Source organism: Halictus rubicundus, chromosome 8 (assembly GCF_050948215.1).
Source record: "Halictus rubicundus isolate RS-2024b chromosome 8, iyHalRubi1_principal, whole genome shotgun sequence".
NCBI classification, from domain to species: Eukaryota; Metazoa; Arthropoda; class Insecta; order Hymenoptera; family Halictidae; genus Halictus; species Halictus rubicundus.
The window spans coordinates 15,953,595-15,975,301 of record NC_135156.1 but is presented as its reverse complement, the minus strand read 5'-3'; the positions used below and the strand labels follow the sequence as shown (position 1 = coordinate 15,975,301).

Genomic DNA, 21,707 nt, shown 5'->3' with positions numbered 1-21,707 from the left:
GGTGTCCTAAAAATGTCGTACTTCTCTGGAAGGGTTGATTCCTAAGGTCATTTGAAGTGTACAACTTTTTCCTTTGTTTGTAAGCGCAGAGAGGATACCTCTCTGGTAAGGGTTCATTGAAGAAAAACAGGGACCAATCAGAGCGCGGCTGCAGCGGACGAGTTCAGCAGGACCGTATTCTGATTGGTCCGTGTTTTTCGTTAATAGCTTCTTAACAAAGTCACGAAGAATATTTCAGCAAAGGAAAAGTTACTTCAAATGATCTCAGGAATCACCCCTTTCAAAGAAGTACAACATTTTTGGGACACCCTGTAGCGCTCGGCGACAGACTGCCAGACTGGCAGACTATGTCTATGGTAAAAATGGCAACCGAAACGATATTGTCGGATATCGAGACAACTTTTATAGTTTGTTGACTTAGAATTCCGAACAGAATATTGAAAAAACTATCGTAAAGATAACGCAGGCTTTTGTTTTATTATAGGAGAAATTCTTATTCTCCAAAATAGGCCTAAACATATGCGATACATACGTGTAAGCGGTATAGCGTACCGGAGCTGCGGCACACGAATCGTCCGACAGCTTTTTTTTCGATAATATTTGTACACGTTTCATTTTGACGTGTTTATATAGAAATATAATATGGATCCTCGATTACATAGACGATCGGAGTCGGAAAAGGGACCGGGTGATTTGGTCAGTGTCATAACCTCTAAGAGATGCTTTTTATGTATACACCAACAATCAATGCATACATTTTATGAATTTGTAATGATCGCCTTCAAAATGTTCGATTTACTTATTAGAAATAATGTTTGCGTTTCTCTACTCAGCAAGTTGTATACGAAAAGTTACTTAAAAATATCAAAGTTGTTTATTTTTCATTAACAATTGCAGATAGTCGAATGGTTAAACGAGGCCTCCTTGAGTCCAGCGGAAGATGTGAAAGTCTCAAATTTATGCAAGGTCCAAGAAATCTTAATAAACAAGGAACCGCAGTTGCTTCCGTTATACTTGGACGAGGCCTTGCAATTCTCTTTAGATAGAAATGCAGAAGTTAGAAAAACAGTGACAGGCTTCATAGAAGAAGCAGGGTAGTTTTTTTATTAAAAAATGCATTATATATGGCATCATAATCATTGGTCTTATCATTTAGTATCTATTGACTGTATGATTGTCTAATTTGCAGGGTAAAGCAACCAGAAGTAATTCCACGTGTAGTTCAAATACTTTTAAGGCTAGTTTCTGACGATTCGTCGGCTGTGGCTAAAAGAGCTCTGAGAGCCAGTGGTAGAATACTGAGATCGGCATTGAAATGGATATCTGTTGCCACTACAGTTACTCCAGAAATGGAAGTAGCTTGGGGTCAACTCAGTGCTCTTAAAATACAAATTATAAATATGATAGATAGTGACAACGATGGGTAAAGTGATTTTCTTATTATTCTTTCAATCCGCTTGGTCAGTTTCAATTACTAACTTGTTTTATATTTCAGTATTAGAACACAAGCTGTCAAGTTTCTCGAGGGTGTTGTTTTAATACAAACATACCCAGATCCAGATTCCCCGAAGAAGCCAGACGACTTTTCTTTAGAAGATATTCCATTAACTTTAAAGATAGCCCGTAGACGAAAGCTAGAAGAGGAAGCTAACGACGTGATGGATTTGTTGATTAAATTTCACGGATCTCCTCACGTTAGCAGCGTTAATTTAATGACGTGTATGGGCTCTTTGGCATTCATTGCTAAAACAAGGCCCCAGTTTATGCCCGGAGTAATACAAGGTACCTATACTGCATAGACAATAGGTATTTCCTTGTATAGACCTTGTGACTAACACGTTCAATTTACAGCTCTGCAAAGACTGCAAAACGACTTACCTCCAACATTATCGGATTCTCAAGTAACTAGTGTACAGAAGCAACTAAAATTAACTTTATTAGGTCTAATGAAGCACCCTGCTAGTATAGAATTCGCGCCTACTATAGCTAAACAATTGACTCAATTGGGAGCGAAAGAACAAGAAATAATCAAGTCTTATCCGAAACCGGAGGACATCCGGCGCATGAAGAAGCGACAACAAGTAAATCCGTTATTAACACGAATCAGGAGTGGCAATCGAGAATTTATTCGTTAGTAATGTATATAATTTCTAGGAAGCGGCTGCTGCTTCTGCTGCGAAACGCGTTAAAGTTGAAACTCCCTTAATACCGGATGAACCGGAAGTTGTTCCCACCCCTGTACCACCACCGAAATTACCGGAGTTATTAGAGCTTTCAGAGAGTTTTATTTCTGACAGATTAAGTGTAGAGATCGCTACAGATTTAGTAATGAATAGCATGGTAAAAAAGGTTTCTCTTGTAAAGATCATTAATCATTACTTTAGAGTCGTCTCTGTGAAAATATATCATATTCGCAGGCCTGGGTACCAGACACGATGACAACGATCTTCCAAAGAGAATATCAGCCAACCTCGACAACCGACATCAGCATTCAGCGGCAAACAATCGCTAAGTTGTTAGCCGTGCAGATCAAGCAAGTGAAAGCGAAAAAGAAGAAAGAAGCTAAGGACGAAGATGCGGTTATGGAGGATCTGATAAAGAATCCCACTATCAGCGTAGCAGAGGCGAAGCGTGAAAGAAAGCGTGAAAAAGACCGGGAGAAAGAGAAAGAAGCAAAAGCTTCTCTGGAGGCTCACGAAAAGTCGCTGGCTAAAGCGAGAAACCGTCTAAAAGCTTTGAAGTTGTCCGAAGTCACGAAACCATTATCGAAAGAAGTGAAAGAGAAAATGTTACTAATGGCGGTTAACAGGATCCTCTCGTCCGAGAAAACAGCCGTATTCAGTGGCGTTGCAGCCATACGGTAAATCAATTTTGTTAAAAAATATTTATATACTGGAATTTAATTACTATTATTTCGTGTTAGGTCCAAGATTTTAACAACTTTAGCCGCAACGTTTAATCCCTACATTAAGGAGGCTGTGCTACGGTACATCACTGACGACATGAGAAATCGTTTAGATTTAGCTTTAGGCTGGTTGTACGAAGAGTATGCATTACTTCAAGGTTTCCAAAGAAGGACCACACTATGCTCGAAGCCTCAAGAAGCGCCGCATCAGGCGTACAACTTCCTGTTGTGCACTTTAGTGTCGGCGATTGATCTAGTTCAAGGGAAAGATCGGGATACGTTGTTAAATAGGTAACAAATGCATTGATTAATATTTGTTGAGACATCTTCGCTTTCGTCAGTAAATAATTTTGATTGTGTGCTTATTTGAGAGTAGGCTATATCTGGAAGCTCCCCTAATTACGGAAGATGCCGTGGAGGCCTTAAAAATGGTGTCCTCCGATGAGACCAGAGGACTGGCGCCGTTGCAGTTGCTGAAGGAAATGGTTATCCGTAGACCTACGAAGCAATTAGTCTTTTTGAATGTTCTATTGTGCCATACTGGACACGAGAACAACACTGTAAGCAATCTTTATAGAACACTGTTTGAAACAGTTTCAACCTCTTAATCTTCCATTTACATTTAGATAAGGGAAGCTGCGATACAATTAGTCTGCGAGCTATATAGCCGTCCTGAGTTGAGCAAACTTATAGAGGAGTATGCAGTTCTTTATTTGGGTTTCTTACGACTTCACACCCCACCGGAAATAGTGTTTGGACAGGATCGAGGTAGACCTCAAGTAGAAACACTTTGGACAGAGTCGACTACAAGAGCGTGTCTGGGATTGTATCTTGCATTGCTGAGCGAGCATCAAGATTTGATCCACGAGTGAGTGATAAATAATAGATTGAACTGTGAATTTTTGTTAAACACTCTTTTAACTGTTTTTAGGTTGGCGAGAGTTTACACTTCGATGAGCGCAGATGTGAAGCGCATGGTTCTGCGATTAGTCGAAGGACCAGTGAGGTCTCTAGGAATGGGCAGTCCACAGCTACTGGCTTTAGTTGAGAATTGTCCGAAAGGAGCAGAGACGCTGGTTACGAGGATTATCCATATTCTTACAGAGAAGTGTATGTAACTTAATAATTCCACGTAATGCATCAATTTTGCAATATTTTAATCTATTATTTTACATTTAGCTGCACCGAGTGCAGAATTGGTCTCAAGGGTGAGAGAACTTTATCAGACCAGGGTCTCCGATGTCCGATTCCTGATACCGGTGTTAAACGGTTTGACAAAGAAAGAAGTTATAGGCGCCCTTCCAAAACTAATCAAATTAAATCCCTTTGTTGTCAAAGAGGTAGCCGTTGCGTTCATAGCTGGACTTGCATATGCAAATTTAACTCAAGATCGAATGCTAATGATTCGGTGATCCTTTCACAGGTGTTCAACAGGTTACTAGGAACGCATAATAATGATAGTGGTGTGCCTCATACGTCCCCCATTACACCTGCTGAATTATTAATAGCCCTGCATAATATAGATCCAAGTAAAGCAGAATTAAAAACAATTATAAAAGGTGTGATGCTGTTCACTGTTGATTGTTAGAGAACAACGGTTTTCGATGCAACATTTCTTTGACGATATTGTTTTCCAGCAACTTCGCTCTGCTTCGCAGAGAAGCAAGTGTACACGCAGGAAACGGTGGCCGTTGTCATGCAACACTTGATGGAGATGACACCGCTACCAACATTATTAATGCGCACAGTGATACAAAGTTTAGCACTGTACCCAAGATTAAGCGGGTTCGTTATGAACATACTTCAGCGATTGATTCTCAAACAAGTTTGGAAGCAGCCCAAGGTTTGGGAAGGTTTTGTCAAGTGCTGCGAACGAACGCAACCACAAAGTTTCGCTGTCATTTTGCAGCTTCCTCCAACGCAGTTGGCCGAAGCGTTAAAGATGGCCAGTAATTTGCGCGCTCCATTGTTAGCGCACGTTGAAGCCTTTGCCGAGAACCAGGTAATTTTATTTTTAAGTATTCCATATTTTATCGATCATAAAAGTCGACCTGTCTATTTATGTAAAGAAATATTTGAATTACTGTTTTATAGAAAGCGCACATTCCACAATCGATAATGGACGTCATTCAGGGTAAATCGCCTTGTGACATGCATGATGAATTTGATATTGTGAGTAAAAATGCTTGTATATAAAGAATTGAATCTTTATATTATCGTAAAAACAAAATAAATATATGAACTGATCCAAACAGTATTCCTCGAATTTCTTGCAGGCACCACCCGGTGATTATCCGATCGAACAAAAACCAGAATCAATGGAAACTGATGTTTCAGAACCAGCACCACCTGGTTTAGATTAGCATAAACTTATTCCAGTGTTGGGATCTGAATCATCATCGACAGATTGTCCCAACTTTAACGAGTTCACACTGTAAATCAGAAATATTTTTATTTATAGACCGTGATATATCTAAAACGTTAGATTCACGTATTCTTTGGCTCGCTCGCAGAATGTACATAACTCTCGCATTTACAGTTCTTTTCTTGGTTTTGTAAATAGATCATCATGGTTCAATGTTTACACATAGGTATCTTGTTCTTGCATACATATGATTTCACGGTATAGTATATTCTTCATTACGAGACTGCGGATTTTATGCATTTATCACAAAAATGAATAGGTGAAACTTAAAACAGTAGAAAGATTAAAAGAATTTGACAACATGAATATATTATTTTCAACATAGTAATCTTTATTTAACTCCTGTATTTGCATAAACATCCGCAGTCTATTCATTACATATCAAAATTAATTGAATCGAAGATTATTCTTTGGCTTTGCGAGCGCCATTAATTTTTGTATAAACATAATTTGCTTTTATTTTTCATTTCAACAGGGATCAATCAAGATTGCTAATAACCGAAAATTTATACTTGTAAAAATATATTTATTAATACTTTCATGAAATATATAAAATATTGTTAGAAAAAATGCAGATGTTCTTAAGAAATTACAAATTTGTACATATTTTGTACACAGTACTGGACGCGCAATCCAAAGTACACTATATATCGAACAAAAAAAATAAATATTTTGTCACGTTGAATTGTCGCAATACCGTGTACATAGACCATTCTTTCGATACAGAGTGTGAAAACGTTTTCTATCTGTTGCACAAAATATATGTGATTTACGTTGTGTACATGTAAATTGCTTACGATTAACTTAGAGCTACATTACATTTTACAGATGTCAGTCTCAAACAGTAAGTATGACGACTATTTTATAGTTTCTGATTTATACCAAAATGTTAAGTGCCATGTGCGTTTATAATGTTTTATACATTGTGTGTGTGTGTGTGTTTGTTCCTGCACTAATTAGTGAGCTGCTCTATCGACTCGTAATTAATCCACATGTGTCTTCATTACATGTAAATAAATACTCTCGTATACGATACTGAATTACGAAACAGAAGTTACTAAACTTTACATTATTCGTAAGTAATGTAACGAAAATCGAACGATGTAAAAACAAAAACAAATAAAATTTGCTTTGTTATATATAAATCTAAAATGTCTTGCCTAAATTTCCCTGCCATGCAAAATCAACAGAACGTTATACAAAATCAACTCCGGTATCTAGTAATTCGCGCAGCATGAACGATGCCTTTTTCGGAAGAATTCTGGAAATAAGAAATGTTAGGTGCATGCAAGATAATAATATAAGAACATAATTGATTATATATCATGTGTATATTTACCTGCAGATGTGTCTCAAATACAGCAAATACACAGGTATGCTGAATTCCTCATAATTTCGACGAACTCCCTCCAAAATTTTCTTGGCTGCTTCCTTGGCAGGTATCGTGCCGAAAAAGCTCGGTATTCTATACGAAAAGTAAAAAAGTATGATTGTTTTGTAAGATGGCTGTTTTCATCAATACGAAATCATACCTAAAACGAATATCGCTAGCCGCTTCTATTCCTATAATAAATGGATAAATATGGACTAAGGTAACTGCGATGTTCTGATTATGAGAATGTCTTAATTCAGTACGGAGTGATTCAGCGAATCCTTGAACAGCAAACTGTGCAGTAGCTGTTGTAACTCTGCTGCCTCCTCTAGCAGCAACCGATAAACCAGCCACAGAAGACAGAAGTACTATATGACCCCTGCCGGCTTGTTTCATTTGAGGTAGAACTTTGTTCGACAACTAAAAATATGCATGGTTTAAATTTACAAATTATTACACGTGCATTGAAGTAAGATATAGTTACCCAAAAATGGCTAAGAACTGTCACGTCGATTATCTCCCTTACATCAGGTTGATCTTCAAGCAAAGATCTAGGACTTGGTATACCACAACAATGAAAGAGCATTGTAATATTACCTAATTCATGTTGAATTTTATTTACAGTTTGAGCCACCTGTAATTGATGTTTAATTTCATTATTATAATAATTTACCTCATATTCGAATGTTATTTATAATAAACTTGCCTCTTCCTCGTCAATGATACTACAGTAATATGATTTTGCTACACCTACTGCTGTTGCTACTGTGACATTACAACTTGCTATATCAGCGTCTACGCAAGCAACTTTGGCACCCAATTTACTTAAACGAAGCGCCAGTTCTTTGCCTATCCCACGTCCAGCACCAACAACCTAGAATAAGTAAAATGGTTTACAATTTATGCGTATAATTTGCAGACTAGTTCGAATAGGTCTCTTACCATCACAACTTCTTTATGCAGACTTTTCAGCGGTACAGGCTTCAATGTTCTGTATAGTGCAATAAAAATTTCAAAACAGATCTTAAAAAAAAGTACTATAAGATCCAGCGTCAGGATACTGAGAGAATATACTTTGAGTAACATGTTTGGTAGTCTGAAACTTTGCCACAGACCGTCCTGAAAAATGAATGAGCATTTCATTAAAAAATATACTAATCTAGGTGAAATCTGATCTCTGATATTATGACGTGGATCTGATAAAACGTTAAGTTCAAGCATTCGTAATCACCGAATACTGCTTTCTTCTGTCGAATACAAACACTTGTGCGATATACGTACCATCTTCTTGAAAATATAATTGAAATGATGCACAAGCTCAACAGTGTATAAAAATAATTTGAATTAATCAAACACGAAAAGGGGACCTCCACTTAATCGAAATGTATGTATGTATATATCTTGAATCAATTATCGTTTTGAGCTCTACGATAATGTGTCGTGTCGTTACGAAGATAACTTTATCCAAAATTTGTATCGCATTGTCAGTCGAATTTTTCGTAACGAGAATCGAAATGTATAAATGAAGATTTCACAAAAATCTGATACCAAACGCGTTATCACGCATACCGTTCAGAAACTTCTAACTGAATGTCGATTATGGTACACAAACATTCGCTATAAATCGGTAACTGATCAAACTGAAGGTCATTCAAACGAAACATTGAAATTTCGAATACTAATAATGGAATTTCGAAAAGAGATGTACCGTTTAATTCGTAGCTAACTAATAAATGTATTAAAAACGGTTTAATCTCAGTTGTATACATATACACATTTGAAACCAACGTGCCATCGTTCTATTATATCGTACATTTGTAGAATGTATTCACAACGTTATCGTTCAGCTTCAATATTTCTAAATGAAGTACATAGTAATTTAAAAGACGGTAAACGCAAGCGCGCGTTTACGCTTTTAGTGTACCCACAGTACACGCGGATAGGGGACATTTTGGAGCTGTAATCGACAGGGTTACATTAAAAACAACTTTCTTCAGAATGTGGTGGTTCGAAATACTTCCAAGTGTAGCTATAATCGCAGTTGCAAGCGCGGTTCCCCAACATTTAGCTTATTATGCGGCAAAATGGCAATTTGGAATCGTGAGTACTACACGAACTGCGCGCAACATAACCTATACCTCCTAGCATGTCACGTAACAAATAATCCTAAAAATGTTTCATTTGTGTTTCTATCTTACTTGATAAATAGTTTTTTTTTCTCGTACTTTACCTCGCGGTTAAACTTTATTTTTTCATTGCAGCCAATGCGTAGATATATGGAATCCGATTGGGATTTGAACATGAATGAGAGAGATACTAATATAAATGGGGTCCCTTGGAAAAGGGCAGTAAGTAACTTTAGTACAGCATTCAGTCACGATAAATTTGTTTGAGCTTGCACGACATTGAATTTTTGATTAGTCTTTACCGAAGGAGTTTCTCTAATGCATCCATTGGTATTTTGCAGGGTCTGGAAACCATCCCAGATAACTAAGTATAATTCAGCGAATGGTGTATTAGCATTATTCTAACCAATGTAAATAATTTATAAAATACATATTTATAAAATGTTCTCCTGGTTATGATCTCTCAGTCTGCCCTGTTGTATATTATGTTATATATTTCTTTTTAAGGTTTACTCTGTATCTTTTCTGTTGTAGTTGTAACAAAACGATGTATAGATACATTTTCTCCTTACAAATGATTATAACCTAATTTAACCCTTTGCACTCGAAGCTATTTCAACTCCAAAACGGAACATTTCTTTCGACCTAAAATATTTCCCTTCTATATACTTTTTTTTCTAAATTTTGTTCTATTCTGAAGTGTTTAGTAATTTATTAAATACAAACAAATTGAATAATGATACAGCAATTTTTAGTGACGCCTTGCAGTCGCCATTCGAGTGCTAAGGGTTAATAGTTTGTAATACATAAATTACATTGCCTGAAAAAGGCTATGAGTCTCATGAATTCTTGAATATTTAAAAACGCGATTCCACGGCGGTATAAGGTAGTCTCAGAAAAATCCATCCACGTTCTATGAATACCATTTCACGTCCGAGTAAACGCCAGTGTTACATTTTCTTGTTAGGAGGAATAAATTGGCCTGAACAATAACGCAGACGTTTCAAAGGGTGTTTCGCGTATCTTATAATCTGTTATTGCGATGAGATTGTCCTTTGAGGGTTACGTCCAGGCGAGGAGCGGGTTCGCGCAGTTCCGGTCGCGGATATTCGAAACAGAACTCCTCGGCGAATGAAAAATTAATAACTGCAAAGTAGTTCTGTCAGAAGGAATGTTATTTCGTGCCGGTAGCCGGACAAAGCGGGACGTCCGCTTCGTTCTCAGACGGGGCACGGGCACGGTACAGGAAGAAAAGAAATATCCGCGGGAATTCGTATTTCCTTGCAGGAGAGAGAGAGAGAGAGAAGAGTATTTCCGTTAATCATTTTCCTCGGCCCCGTTTTCCAATATAAGGCGCGCGCGCGCGCACACCCACGCAGCACCAAAATTCTCACCATCTCAGGTAAACTCGGAAGCGGCACGCGAAAGTCTTTTAAAGGGAAAAAAGGCTCCAGGTGTTCCGGACGTCGATGTCCTTTGTTTTCACGCCATTATAGTTCTGAACCCCTCGAAAATATATAAGATCGCCCCCTATGCGTAGCAGACAGAGATAACGAACAATAGGCAGCCGAGGGGACGGGCCTTTGAACTGGGAATACAAAGGGCGTTACAGGTATACACGTACGTGCATTTTTCACTGGGAACGATGATAAAAAAAACAGAGAGAGAGAGAAGAAAACAGAGAAGCAGACAGAGTTAATAGCGATTATCACGGGACTAATTAAACCGCCACGTGAAAATTGCAAAAAAATTTGTTTCATCTTTATTTGCGCGGGATACGTGGCCTCAAGTGGGACACTGGGACGTTTGAATACAAAACCATGTTAATTCAACGGGCGCGTGACCATATTTCGCACACGAGCCTCAAACAATTTTTTCCGTTTTAATTATGCTGTACAAAGAAGGTTTTACTAGGTCACATGTAAAGGATTTTGTTTATATTTTTCAGTATTAAGTTTTCTAAAAAAAATGTATGTCGCTACGTGGATTTTTTTCAGTAATCACTAACGACGACTCGAATTGAAAATTTCCTGTTCGGGTTAATACTCTGTATTACATGATATTACATCAGTATAATAGCATGATCCACTGATACGAGATATCGTTTATGTAAGTCTTTGTTTTAAAAAAAGTGTTTGTCCTCTAAAGGGTACTAATCGACGTGTTGCAATTAACTGTTACGTGTGGAAGTAATTTGTTAAGAGCTAGATAGTGTATCGCAAATACTCGTGCTTCCTAGATAAAATGATTGGCAACATTCTGTCGTAAATATGTGTCATTGCATTATTGCTCATTCGACCTTGCGAAATATAAAATAAAGAAGATATCGCTCGAAATACTGATTCATTGATTACTGTTCGTTGCAGAAACTAATCTCTGTTTCTTAGATAAAAGCACTTAGGGGTCCAAGATACTTCCAGAGATTTAACGGATCTTAAAACGTTTCCTGAACCGGTACGCCAGATTCGGTCGAACGAGAGCAGAATTTATCGATTCTGCTATTCATCTCTGCTCGACGATACCCGAGACCCCTTTCGACCAATCGTGACGTCCGAAATTTTAAAAATTTAACCGCCACGCGCTGCTTATGGGAAAATGGCGGACAAACTCATTTCCCGTTACCCTCGTTCCCCCTTTTAACCCTCGAATGGCGGACGATTCTTGCTACTATATAATTTAAGGTGTTTAGGACTGTGCTCGATATATCACTTTTTTAAAATATTTTAGGTGGTATTTGTTGTAGACGTGTTAATTTTTTTCTTGTTCTTAATTTAACAGCAATTCATTTAATTTACTTCTCAGAAACTGAATATTTAAATTATGGCTTTGATATTCTGGGTCAAAGTAGACCCAGCCCCCCCCCCCCTGTCGAAGGATGAAGAAAACGAATAAGACTTGACCCACGAATCTTAACAATAAAACATTAACATATCGCAACTTCATCGTTAATTAATTCGAGAAGTTTTCGCTATCAACTCTTCAAAGACATTAATATTTCGCAACTCTATCGTCAATTAATTCAAACACCCGAAATAATCTTCAGATAAGCCAAGCGAGTTTCACTTAACATCTAATAGACAGTTAGACATCTAAAGTATAACAGAATAGCCACCCGAATCAAATGTCAATTTGAATCCAATTAATTGAAAAAATTCCTACAATTTACGGTTTATTTTATAACTTGACGCTCTTAGATGTGCAGTTACAACACAAATCAATAGCGTTTTATAAGTCACTACACGTGTACATAAATTATCAACCAAGTCGTCAGTCATAAACAGACTCCGAACGTTTGTGCCAAATAAAAAGTTTATCCATCAATTACAAGACGCAGGAGCTAAATATAAATTCATAATTATCACTAATAATTTTCTGGTAGTAAAAATAATATATCGATACATCTGAAGTCTTTTAAACTTTCACACTCTCTCAAATTGCACCTACTCGTTTTGTGTCATAAATGCATAAAATTCCAGTCATTACAGTGTCCAGACTGTACCAAGTATCTTAATGAAAAGAAGTCGAACAACTTCCTGAATGGGAAGAAGCTCGACAACTTTCTTTAGATAGTAACCTTACAAAAATATCATAGGTTATATTACCAAAGACGGCCCGTAATGAATGAAATTGCTATTGCCAATTTCGCAAGAAACGCTCGACGTTCGATGTTCAAAGGAACATGTAAAAAGAGTAAAGCGTTTACGTTACAATGTGAAAAAAAAAACGTCGACAATACTGTCGGCGAGCGTGTATCGCAAATATCAGATAGCGTGGTTCGATTTGAGGTCCAATCACAGTGAAAAGTGGCAGGAAAATCACCGCTGCTCGAGATACGCTCAGCAGCCTATGGCGGTGCTTTAAATCGGTCTTGGGACTCGGCGAGCGGGCCGCAGTCTAGCGCGAGACGTCGCGGAAGCAGCATCGTGTCCTACGCGTCACGATCTTCTACGATCTCTCGATTCGTTCCGATCGATCGGCCGTTCGACGCCTTTCCGAAAATCCACGAACAATTATCCGTTTCTCTGCGCCGGACTAGGGGTAGAGTTGTGCGAAAATCCGACGAGCCGAATTTTGCGCGGGAATTGGCCATAAACCGGGGTAGCGTTGCAAGCGTTGCATGCGTCGCAAGCGCGCATCTGTCCAGCATTTGTTCCTTCGGAGAAGGAACCGTCGGACACGCTTGTCAGAGCAGGCTCTCCGAGAGACAAGGAACGGCGTGCAACGCAGGATTTCTTCGAATCCAACCGGACGCATTCCGCAACAAGTCCTCGGACACTTTGCCATTGTTTCACCCGCGTTACCCTTTCACGGTGCAATTAGCTGTTCCGTTATAAGTCGGGCGAGCGTTCACAAGCGTGTTTCGCACAGTGTTGTTGTATAGTGTATCGACGAAAGTTTCGGTCTCGGCGTTCACGGTCAACCTGTTAGTCATGTGGGAACGGTAAAAACCGCTCGCGCAGGAACTCTGGAAGAGCAGTTTCCTCGGGAATGGTATAATCATGACATAGTGTGGAACCTGCTCCTCGTTCCGGGCAAGGATATAACGCACGATGCTCTGACGGGTCTTGTACCCTTCGGCTCTCTCTCTCTCTCTCTTTTTTCTATGTTGTGGTTCGTGCGATGTTTGCTCCCTGGTTCTGCGAACGGTGCAACATGACCACACTGTGCTCGAAAACGCGTCGCTCGAACGACTCCGCGAACGAAACACTGTGAAACCGTTCTCTCGGGACTCCGGCTACAGGAATTCGCCTAATTCGAGACACGGGAACCCGCCACCGAGCCGGATCATGCGGCGTTTTTCGCTGGGACCGCGCGCTAAGAAGATGGGTAAGTCTGTTGCCAGAATCGTTACGGATAATCCGCTCGAACGAGATAATCGATATCGTTCCATTGATCTAGCCAGGTACGATAGACTTCCGTGATCAAAAAGTTGTTTAAAAAAAACAACGAAACTGTATACATGCACCCTCTGTGGCAGTAAGTGGAAAACCTCCTTTTCGTACATTTGTTGTACTCTTATTTGTTAGTGCCACGTATAAGACACAGTCTTTTTAAACAGTTCTCTCCATCGTGTTATACGGAGTCTATTGTACAGTGGTCCAGAAAAGTATTTGCGTGTTATACGTAATTCTGTGTTCGATAAGGCATTCGAAAATGCTTCTTTCAACGAGTGGATGCAGTTCTAGGCGTTTGCTACGTGTTAAAACGCTGTATTAAATGCAACGCGTAGGTACCATCTTTGCGAAACATCAAAACAGTTTAATAGAAGAGGATTATGAGCTCTTTCCGAGCATCATACTCTGCAATATAACCTGGAACGACAAAGTGTATAAAATTAATTTCATTACCTCCGAGTAAATTCCCAGGACGTCAGATATGAAAAAGAACATCAGTTTCAGCTTATTAAAATCAATAAAGAAAGAAAGAAATTTCTTCCAACCGATTCCGACAATTTTCATCTTGCACATACAAAATCCGTAGTCTGGTTATCAAACAAAGACCGTACACGTGCAAATTCTTTTCTGACCCACTCTATTGTCTCCAATGTCTATGCCCGTTTCATTACCTTGACAGCGGCGTGAAATAATGTTTCGATAATTGGATTTCAACGATTCGATATCCGCAGGTAATCGATACACGCTCTATTTCTATGGAGATTCGTGTGTCTCCCCGTTATTTCCCGAATATTTCGGTATTCCTCGAAAGAGATCCGTGACGTCCCGTGACGTTTTAAACGAACGGGGTTTCGACGCGAACGGTATTGCGACTTGGTTCCCTGAAAAATTGATCCGAACGTTCACGGCCGCTTCTTTTTTTTCTCTCGGCAACGATCTCGTTTATCTTGGCGATTTTGTTCTTGCAAATCCGCTTAGCAAAATCGTGCGCGCGCAGGGACACGGTCAGGCGGATTTCGGCCGATATTTTCGGTCCAAGGACGACCGGGTTCTTGAACGATTCGACTCGCCGGTTTTCGCGTCCATCGCCGCGCAATTACCGATTATGTAATTGCTCCTTTCGTTCTGGAAAATATCGTTTCCTTCTAGAAAGCTTAATCGTGAAAGGAGTATGCGATCGCTGTGTTATGCTTAGACACTCGACGCGTTGCAATATCGATTCTAACACGAGTGAATCATGCGATCGAACGTTTGAGACATCGCCATTCAATATGCTGTTCGTTGTACCGAGAAAAACAAGTGTCACCTATGACTAAGAATTTTCGCATAATATCTCGTTGTAGTTCCACATCTAGGATGTCGCGACCTGAATAATTTTGAAAGAGGTCGAGTCCATCGATTCATTACGTTTTGGACACGGTCGCCGCCATCTTGGATTTGTTCGTCGTTTTAACGAACTTTTGTGCAGGATTTCAGAAAAGAATATGTAAAGTATTTTAACGACACGGGTGGAATTTCTCTGGTGAGAAAGAACCTCGTGGTATTGATGAATATTTGTACAAGATTTTCATTTATTTACGAGGTCATACATGTTCGGGATGGCACGGAAAGAATAGACATTTATTGGTAGTATAACGGACACATTTCTGACATGAAAATTCGTTTACTTAAACCGAGGTCGTGAAGACTGACAGTGTGTTTAAATATTTACCAGTCCCGCGTCGTTCTTGCCGCTAAAGTACATTTTTGAGGCATAGGTTGAACGTGCCTTATTTCAACAGCTATTCAGTAGTCAACTTTCCCGAACACAAATTGCTTAGAAACAAATAGTAACAAATTATTACATATTGGAAAGAGCACGATGAATGAGCCTAGTACTCGGTTCCAGTGTCCCTATATTATAAAATATTTAGAAAACGGCATACTAATAACAACAACGTTTCAGGTGGCAGGCTATTGTTTGTTCGAAAAATCCGTAGCCAGGAGAGCATCCGTGTGCTCGTTTCTGCGACGTATTCGCCATCATTGCTCGGACCCTTTGGGTTGCGTCATCCAGAGCCAGGAAAATGGCGGTCCTTAGGGGATTTTTGTGTGAACAGAACAGGGAAGATCGTATTAAGAGCGAGTAGAATTACATTTCCTTGAGCGAGGGACAAACGGGCGTCCTTATCGTCTCGGGAGAGCTAATCTTCTTTCGAGCACGTTGATAAATCGTTCTCCGACGACAGTTTTTCCGTACGTGTACGACCCAGACGAGACAACGGTTGTCTTCGGGAACGGAGCCGTTTGTTATGTAAACACACGGTTATTTCGTGGACAGACACAAATACTGCCGCGATAAAAATTGTCGGCGGCCATCTTGAAAGCGATACATCTTGAAGGCTCGCTGGTAGCTGTTATTATAGACTAGTCTCGACATCGGATAGACCGACTCTTTTTCTTTTTTAATGAGCAGCGAATTTGGAACGGGGACTAATTGTAGTCTTTAGAGCCACGATTTTTGAGGGATGTAGAGCGTAGGCCATATGCAGATTGCCCTGTGGGACACTGGGATGAGTATGTTGAAATCGGGAGCATCGAAACCACGCCCACATAGGACGTCCTGCACAGAGAGCTAGGTATGCAGAGTTTTCCGACAGAGTCTTCCATTTTGGATAATTACGTTTATTCTCTGTTGTCTTTAGGCCGTTGTTAGACCGAGGAACTTGGTGTAAAATAAGAACTTGGAGACATTTTTCAAATTGCAAAAATAGAAGCTGGATAGAAATTTCTTTCTCTCTTTAACACATTGTTGCTGCCGAAAAATTCTGTGCCAATCGGCCTCTTAAAATCGAGACTCTTTTTTCTGGGCGTGAGTTGGCTCGGAGCGCGGCTCCGAGGGGCAATCGGGGGCGTTCCCGGGGCATCGCGAGGCTTGTCGGCCGCCTTGAGTAATCGGTACTTCGGGAAATCGGGGCGGAAGCTTTCCTGCGTGCGAATACCCGGAAAGAATGCGGGCAACACAGCGTTTAATTAAAATAATACTTCGTTGCGGAAATCGCGAGCGATGCGTTCTTTCGGTCGGTCCATCCGCGTGGCGCGGCGCGGGCGCGGCTCCGAGGGGCCGAATATTCGCGCGCGTAATTAAAATTTCCATCGCTTTGAATTCAGTCCGAACGGCGCGCCCCTTTTCGCGTATTAAATATTATAGTCCCGGCACGCATTCGCGGGCGCAGGAGGGATTCGTTAACTTTTATCCGCCATCTCGCTGCCTCGCTATTTCGCTCTGTTGAAAAACGAGAACTCGCGCACAGAATTTTTCCGTTCTTCCTTTTTGCCGCGCTCGGTTTTCGGTTTCGTTGGTCGGAATATATTCATGAATTTCCTGTAAATATTACTTCGAACGGAATTCGAAGGATTTTATTCCCCCGATGTATTGTATACATGTCTTTTTGTTTCTTTTATCCTTCGTCTTCGTTTGCAGTATGTTTTTTTTTTTAACGAATCGCCATCGTAGCTGGACACCTTGCGCCGATGTGGGTGTACTGTAGCCGAACGAAATTCGATAAACCAATCACGTGCCATCGATTTATTTCAAGTGTAGTTAGACCCGAGCGTTAGACGATATGCTCGTCGATATTTTCCAGCGAAACGACAAAATAAACCGAAACAAAGTTGAAACCATTGTGACGCGAACATCATCCTCGACCCCACTTTGTTTGGCTTATCTGTCGTATCCACGAGGTCAGTGTCCTTTTGATTAACTCTCGAACTTCTACCCGGTGGGTGCTGGGTCCATTGCGACCCTAAGGACAAGTTGCAATCTGTATTATTGAAACTGATCTTTTTACATAGAAATGTCCTTAATCTTTTATCTATCGATCGCTGTGTTATTGAAACTCGTCTTTCGGATAGATTGTCTTTGTTCCCTCGTCTGTGCATTGTTACGATCTATTTTATTGGATCGGATTGAATGTCTTTATTCTTTATGTATTTATCCGTGGATTCTTGGTCTCTGTTATTGTGTTACAGTTGCTGAAAGACGGATTCATTTGCGGTGCACAGACGTGTATACAAAAGTACGTGGTACGTGTGTACTATGAACACTGCAGACATGTTTAGAACATTTATTGCTAGACTGCGGATAGACAGGAGACTGTTACGTTCTCGTTACTATGCCAAGATTCATAAAAGTAATATTGCATTTTTATTCCGCCCTGCTTCGCGAGATTGCCTCGGAACATTTTGATCCTTTGCAAAGATTTGCAGCATGTTTATCGCATGTTTTCGATACTTTCGATCGGTTATTAACCGATCGGTGAATATAATAACGGAAATACCTCGAATATCAAGCAGACTATTTATTACCCGATAGATATCTGATATGGAATTTTTCAGGAAATCGAATCATTCGAGTTGCAAATCGGAAAATAGTTTACTGGAAAATCTTTAAAGCACTGTTCACACTGAAGCAATATCGAGCGGCCTTTTGTCGCCTCTTCTTGCCCTCTTCTTCTATTTGGCGAAACTTTTGCAAGATACGTGGCAACATTCGCTGTCTGAATACGTAAGTTTGTATCGACAAAGAAAATATTTTACGAGCCGCAGATAAAGAACGCCAAGAATCTCACCGTGTTGTACCAAGATCAAAGAGAGCTGCATTTTCGAAAATTTTAGACTCGGTCACCTCGCTCACGTGTTGACAAATGAATACACAATTCCGTGTCTACTATGCGGAGCTCGCTATAGCACTGCGACAATGGTGCTTCAGCAAAAAATCGAACAGTTCGACGATAGAGTTTGATAAACAACGCAAAATGTGCTGCGCAATTCTTCTCCCATCTGCAATAAAACCGGAGTTATAGCCCGGGCCAGTTGCTAAAATCACCCTGCACGCACCTCGAACCGAAACACATGATTTATAAGCGTCCGCTGTTCCGCGGTACGGCACGGGTCCGCTCGGACCCGGCGTTCGCCGAGCGAGGGTTCGCGAGAACGGAAAAGGGACTGCGCGCAGGCAGGCACGCACCGCTCGTCCGCGTATTTAAACGCATAATTAAACCGAGTTGCATCATGGGTAAATTGCAATAATCCTTGTGCATTCGCCGCGTCCCCATTCGCGGGGTAGAGAAAGAGAGAGGGAGAGGGAGAGAGCGCAAGGGAATAATTGCTTTTGCTTCATTGTGTAACGAGCGAGCGCCGGCACACGTTTCAGTTTGTAGCTGGAAACATCTTTGTCGTTTCACCGCTGTCATCTTTCTCTCGCGGCTGTCATCTTTGTTTCGTCGCTGTCACCACCGGAAGCCGTGCTTTTCTTCGGGGTCGTTCCTTATTTCCAGTCGGGAGCCGCGCGATTCGACTCTCCCGGTTCGAGCCGAACCGTGAAGCTCGACGTATTATTACGTCCTTTGACGAGCCGCGGAAGCCCTTTCACCGAGGAAAAGCTCTGTGACGTGTGCGGCATGTTTCGTCGTATGGAAATTTCAATGACGAATCGGGTTGCCAGCGAACACAGCGCTGATAAAAGGACAAGACGCAAGACATTTTTATTAAAATCTGATTCCGGCCAATGGGCCACGCGAACCTCGAGATTCGATTTTTGAAGCTCCTTTGTCACCCAAAGGGATGTAGCGCAAAAGATACTTTATCCTCCACGATTTTCTTCCCGATACAATTATGCTCTCTCTCTCTCCCCCCTCCTCCATCCACGTAATTTCAGAAAGAGGATGAATATGGATGTTGGAGACCGAGAGAGAGATCTGGAGCAAGAATTTAGCACGATCTCCGACAACGGGAGAACGGAAGGGGAGTTTCATATTCGTTATCGAGGATTGTTCCGGGGAGACACGATTTATGAATGAACTCAATAATTGCATAGACCAAACAGGAACCTGGCGTACACGTGCTCGCGGAGACGGTGACAAAAGAACGGAAATTTTAGGTCACCGTGCTTCTCTAACGGGCAAGGACTCCGGAGACTTTGTCAAAATGTGTGCTGCTACGTTTCTCATTTTCTTCATTTTTGTATGGCGACGGATTAAATTTCACCTACTCGTATCTTTTTTCCATAGACGCATAGAATTTGAGCGGAGAACATTAGAATTTCAACGGAACGCGTCCATCCAAAGTGTACTCGGGCCATCGAACGCGTCAACTCGAAGCGCGATCCCGCGGGCCAACGAGCGATGAATCATAGCAGCGAGGGTGAAGATGGGACTTTTCATGTCTCCGTTAACCGCGTCTTCGGGTAGCGCGTGCAGCACCCCGTTCGGGGAAAGAATAGATCGCATCCCTTCTAACGAGAGGGCGTGTCACGGCGAGCGTAACGATAAATGAATCCTTTTGTGTCGCGTGCAGGCAAGTTGTCCTCGGCGGTGTGCCGGCGGCGCGGCTCGGCTCGGCGTGTCGTTAAATTCTGTATCGAAACTGGGCGAACACAACGGGGGTGGAGGAAACTTTTCCCCCGTAGCGCGGAAATGGAATTCCGGCCGGTAGCTCCGTTCGCTCCGTTTCACGGTTGTTAGCGATATTTTTGATAATTGCGTATCGGTGTGGCCCCGGTGCATTCGCCTCGGCGCCGTTGTCGTTGCCGTTGTCGTTGTCGTTGCCGTTGCCGTTGCCGTTTTCGTCGACGGGTCGCCGCCGTTTCGCGCGCTCGGCAATCGAGCAATCGATACCGAACCGAAGCGCAGTTTCCCCTGCGTTCCACGGTAATTGATACCCCGTAAAAAGCTGTCTTTAATCGCGCTGCGCCCGTGCTCCCCTTATCCGGGATATTTAACATTTAAATATTGAACGGGAGCAACGGGCGAACGCCGTGAACGGCCCTCGTTCAAACACCGGCGAGCGTTTTCACCGGTTCGAATCTCTTTTTCGAGCCTCCAACGGCCTCCGTTTTTCGCCTAACCCCTCGCGCTGCGATTCGTTTGCCAGCAATTATGGCGGCGCGTGAAATCTCGCATTTCTCCGTTTTATGGACCACCGGTTAACACAGACACTTAACATTATCGTAATTGGACAGTTTATTTATTGTGAAAGCCCCTACGTTCGCAATCTTGAAATTCACTTAACGATTGTCAAATTAGTTCTGTAGACTCTGCTATTCAATGTTGTAGTAATAATATTCGGAGACTGTACGACTTTTTGTTAAATTGTTCGAGTATTTTGTGAAGGAGCATTTATAAAAAAAAATGTACAGGAGAAAGACAAAACAGAGTAAAATCGTTTGGAGAATATTAAAACTATTATCGTATTATTGTCAAGCTATTGGATCTATTCGGAAAGGATGTAATTGTTTATTTTACCAGTGATAGGCTTTAACTCGGATATTTTTACTGCAATGGCTTTTGATTTTATTTGAATATGACTGTTCGATAGAAACAATATGGAAGTCGCACAAAGCGTTCACCACGCTCGACCTTTTCAGCAAACAGCAAAGGGATGAAACGTATCGCAAACTGCGTGCCAATTAAGGGTTTTGCGCTCGATTTCTCAATAATTCGCAACGATCGCTCGTCATCGGATTTCCGTGTCGAATGACGGGCTTCCACTCGTCATTTCCGGTGGAGGGGGTTAATTTTCCATCGGAGCATCGTTGCTCGCGCGGAAAAATCGCTGCGGGAAGAAAGCGAATTACGAACAATCGGAGTTTTACGGCGGAACGCCCACATATACATATATTCGCGCGTCGCCGCATCCTCTATCCACCGCGCCGCCGCTTTTGAAATATGCCGTTTAATTATCAACAATATGTTCGTTCCATTAAAATTCGATCAACGGCCCGGAAAGATTTCATTCCGTCGCGAAATTGGATCGCTTCCGGCTCGTCAAACGGGACCAATCCACTTCCGCTAATTTTCGAACGTGAACCGACCCTGGATAACGCGCGCGGCTACGGAAACTTTTCTGTCCCCGTTTCAAAGTCTATTTACGGATCCATGATTTATTAGTTCAACTTAGTTCCCCGGTTATGCCGATAATGTGACCGTAATTAAGCTTCGATTCC

At 41.2% G+C, this 21,707-nt stretch overlaps 4 protein-coding genes across 6 annotated transcripts in view; 3 read left to right on the top strand and 1 right to left on the bottom strand.

Annotated features, from left to right (window-relative positions):
- The first annotated feature begins 362 nt into the window (after positions 1-362).
- Sym (symplekin scaffold protein) lies at positions 363-6,024 on the top strand. Of its 2 annotated transcripts, none has more exons than XM_076792555.1 (16): positions 363-696; positions 898-1,094; positions 1,190-1,423; positions 1,496-1,782; positions 1,852-2,081; positions 2,155-2,340; positions 2,418-2,860; positions 2,924-3,196; positions 3,282-3,465; positions 3,532-3,773; positions 3,837-4,015; positions 4,085-4,245; positions 4,329-4,464; positions 4,543-4,907; positions 5,000-5,077; positions 5,182-6,024. In XM_076792555.1, the coding sequence occupies exons 1-16, from the start codon at positions 643-645 to the stop codon at positions 5,266-5,268; spliced, it is 3,336 nt and encodes a 1,111-aa protein (XP_076648670.1). In that variant the 5' UTR covers positions 363-642; the 3' UTR covers positions 5,269-6,024. The 2 variants fall into 2 exon arrangements, with proteins under 2 accessions (XP_076648670.1, XP_076648669.1); XM_076792554.1 differs by having other exon boundaries at positions 5,161-6,024.
- Positions 6,025-6,467: 443 nt separating this feature from the next.
- LOC143356672 (epidermal retinol dehydrogenase 2) lies at positions 6,468-8,630 on the bottom strand. 2 transcript variants are annotated; one of them, XM_076792559.1, is made up of 7 exons: positions 8,516-8,630; positions 7,645-7,798; positions 7,409-7,576; positions 7,187-7,336; positions 6,863-7,122; positions 6,670-6,795; positions 6,468-6,591 (listed from the first exon to the last, which is right to left on the bottom strand). In XM_076792559.1, the coding sequence occupies exons 2-7, from the start codon at positions 7,786-7,788 to the stop codon at positions 6,525-6,527; spliced, it is 915 nt and encodes a 304-aa protein (XP_076648674.1). In that variant the 5' UTR covers positions 7,789-7,798; positions 8,516-8,630; the 3' UTR covers positions 6,468-6,524. The 2 variants fall into 2 exon arrangements, with proteins under 2 accessions (XP_076648674.1, XP_076648673.1); XM_076792558.1 differs by lacking the exon at positions 8,516-8,630 and having other exon boundaries at positions 7,645-8,448.
- On the top strand, positions 8,597-9,274 carry LOC143356673 (NADH dehydrogenase [ubiquinone] 1 alpha subcomplex subunit 1-like). Its single transcript, XM_076792560.1, has 3 exons — positions 8,597-8,802; positions 8,964-9,050; positions 9,170-9,274. Exons 1-3 carry the CDS (start codon positions 8,701-8,703, stop codon positions 9,194-9,196), a joined length of 216 nt encoding a protein of 71 aa, XP_076648675.1. The 5' UTR covers positions 8,597-8,700; the 3' UTR covers positions 9,197-9,274.
- Positions 9,275-12,717: 3,443 nt separating this feature from the next.
- The window catches only part of Lapsyn (Leucine-rich repeat activity-regulated protein at synapses), an 81,409-nt gene continuing 72,419 nt past the window's right edge, over positions 12,718-21,707 (top strand). Inside the window, exon 1 of the mRNA XM_076792557.1 lies at positions 12,718-13,655. Within this exon, the coding sequence (XP_076648672.1) occupies positions 13,616-13,655 (40 nt within the window). The 5' untranslated portion in view covers positions 12,718-13,615. The remainder of the gene's footprint in view (positions 13,656-21,707) is intronic.

Bases quoted from the DNA above. Each gene is read 5' to 3' on its own strand.
- Sym (XM_076792554.1), top strand. From the start codon at position 643: ATGGATCCTCGATTACATAGACGATCGGAGTCGGAAAAGGGACCGGGT. The intron at 4,908-4,999 runs GTAATTTTATTT...ACTGTTTTATAG, and splicing joins AAGCCTTTGCCGAGAACCAG to AAAGCGCACATTCCACAATC. The intron at 5,078-5,160 runs GTGAGTAAAAAT...TGATCCAAACAG, and splicing joins TGCATGATGAATTTGATATT to TATTCCTCGAATTTCTTGCA.
- LOC143356672 (XM_076792558.1), bottom strand. From the start codon at position 7,923: ATGCTTGAACTTAACGTTTTATCAGATCCACGTCATAATATCAGAGAT. The intron at 6,796-6,862 runs GTATGATTTCGT...CTTTTCGTATAG, and splicing joins GCTAGCGATATTCGTTTTAG to AATACCGAGCTTTTTCGGCA. The intron at 6,592-6,669 runs GTAAATATACAC...TCTTATTTCCAG, and splicing joins TATTTGAGACACATCTGCAG to AATTCTTCCGAAAAAGGCAT.
- LOC143356673 (XM_076792560.1), top strand. From the start codon at position 8,701: ATGTGGTGGTTCGAAATACTTCCAAGTGTAGCTATAATCGCAGTTGCA. The intron at 8,803-8,963 runs GTGAGTACTACA...TTTTCATTGCAG, and splicing joins CAAAATGGCAATTTGGAATC to CCAATGCGTAGATATATGGA. The intron at 9,051-9,169 runs GTAAGTAACTTT...GGTATTTTGCAG, and splicing joins GGGTCCCTTGGAAAAGGGCA to GGTCTGGAAACCATCCCAGA.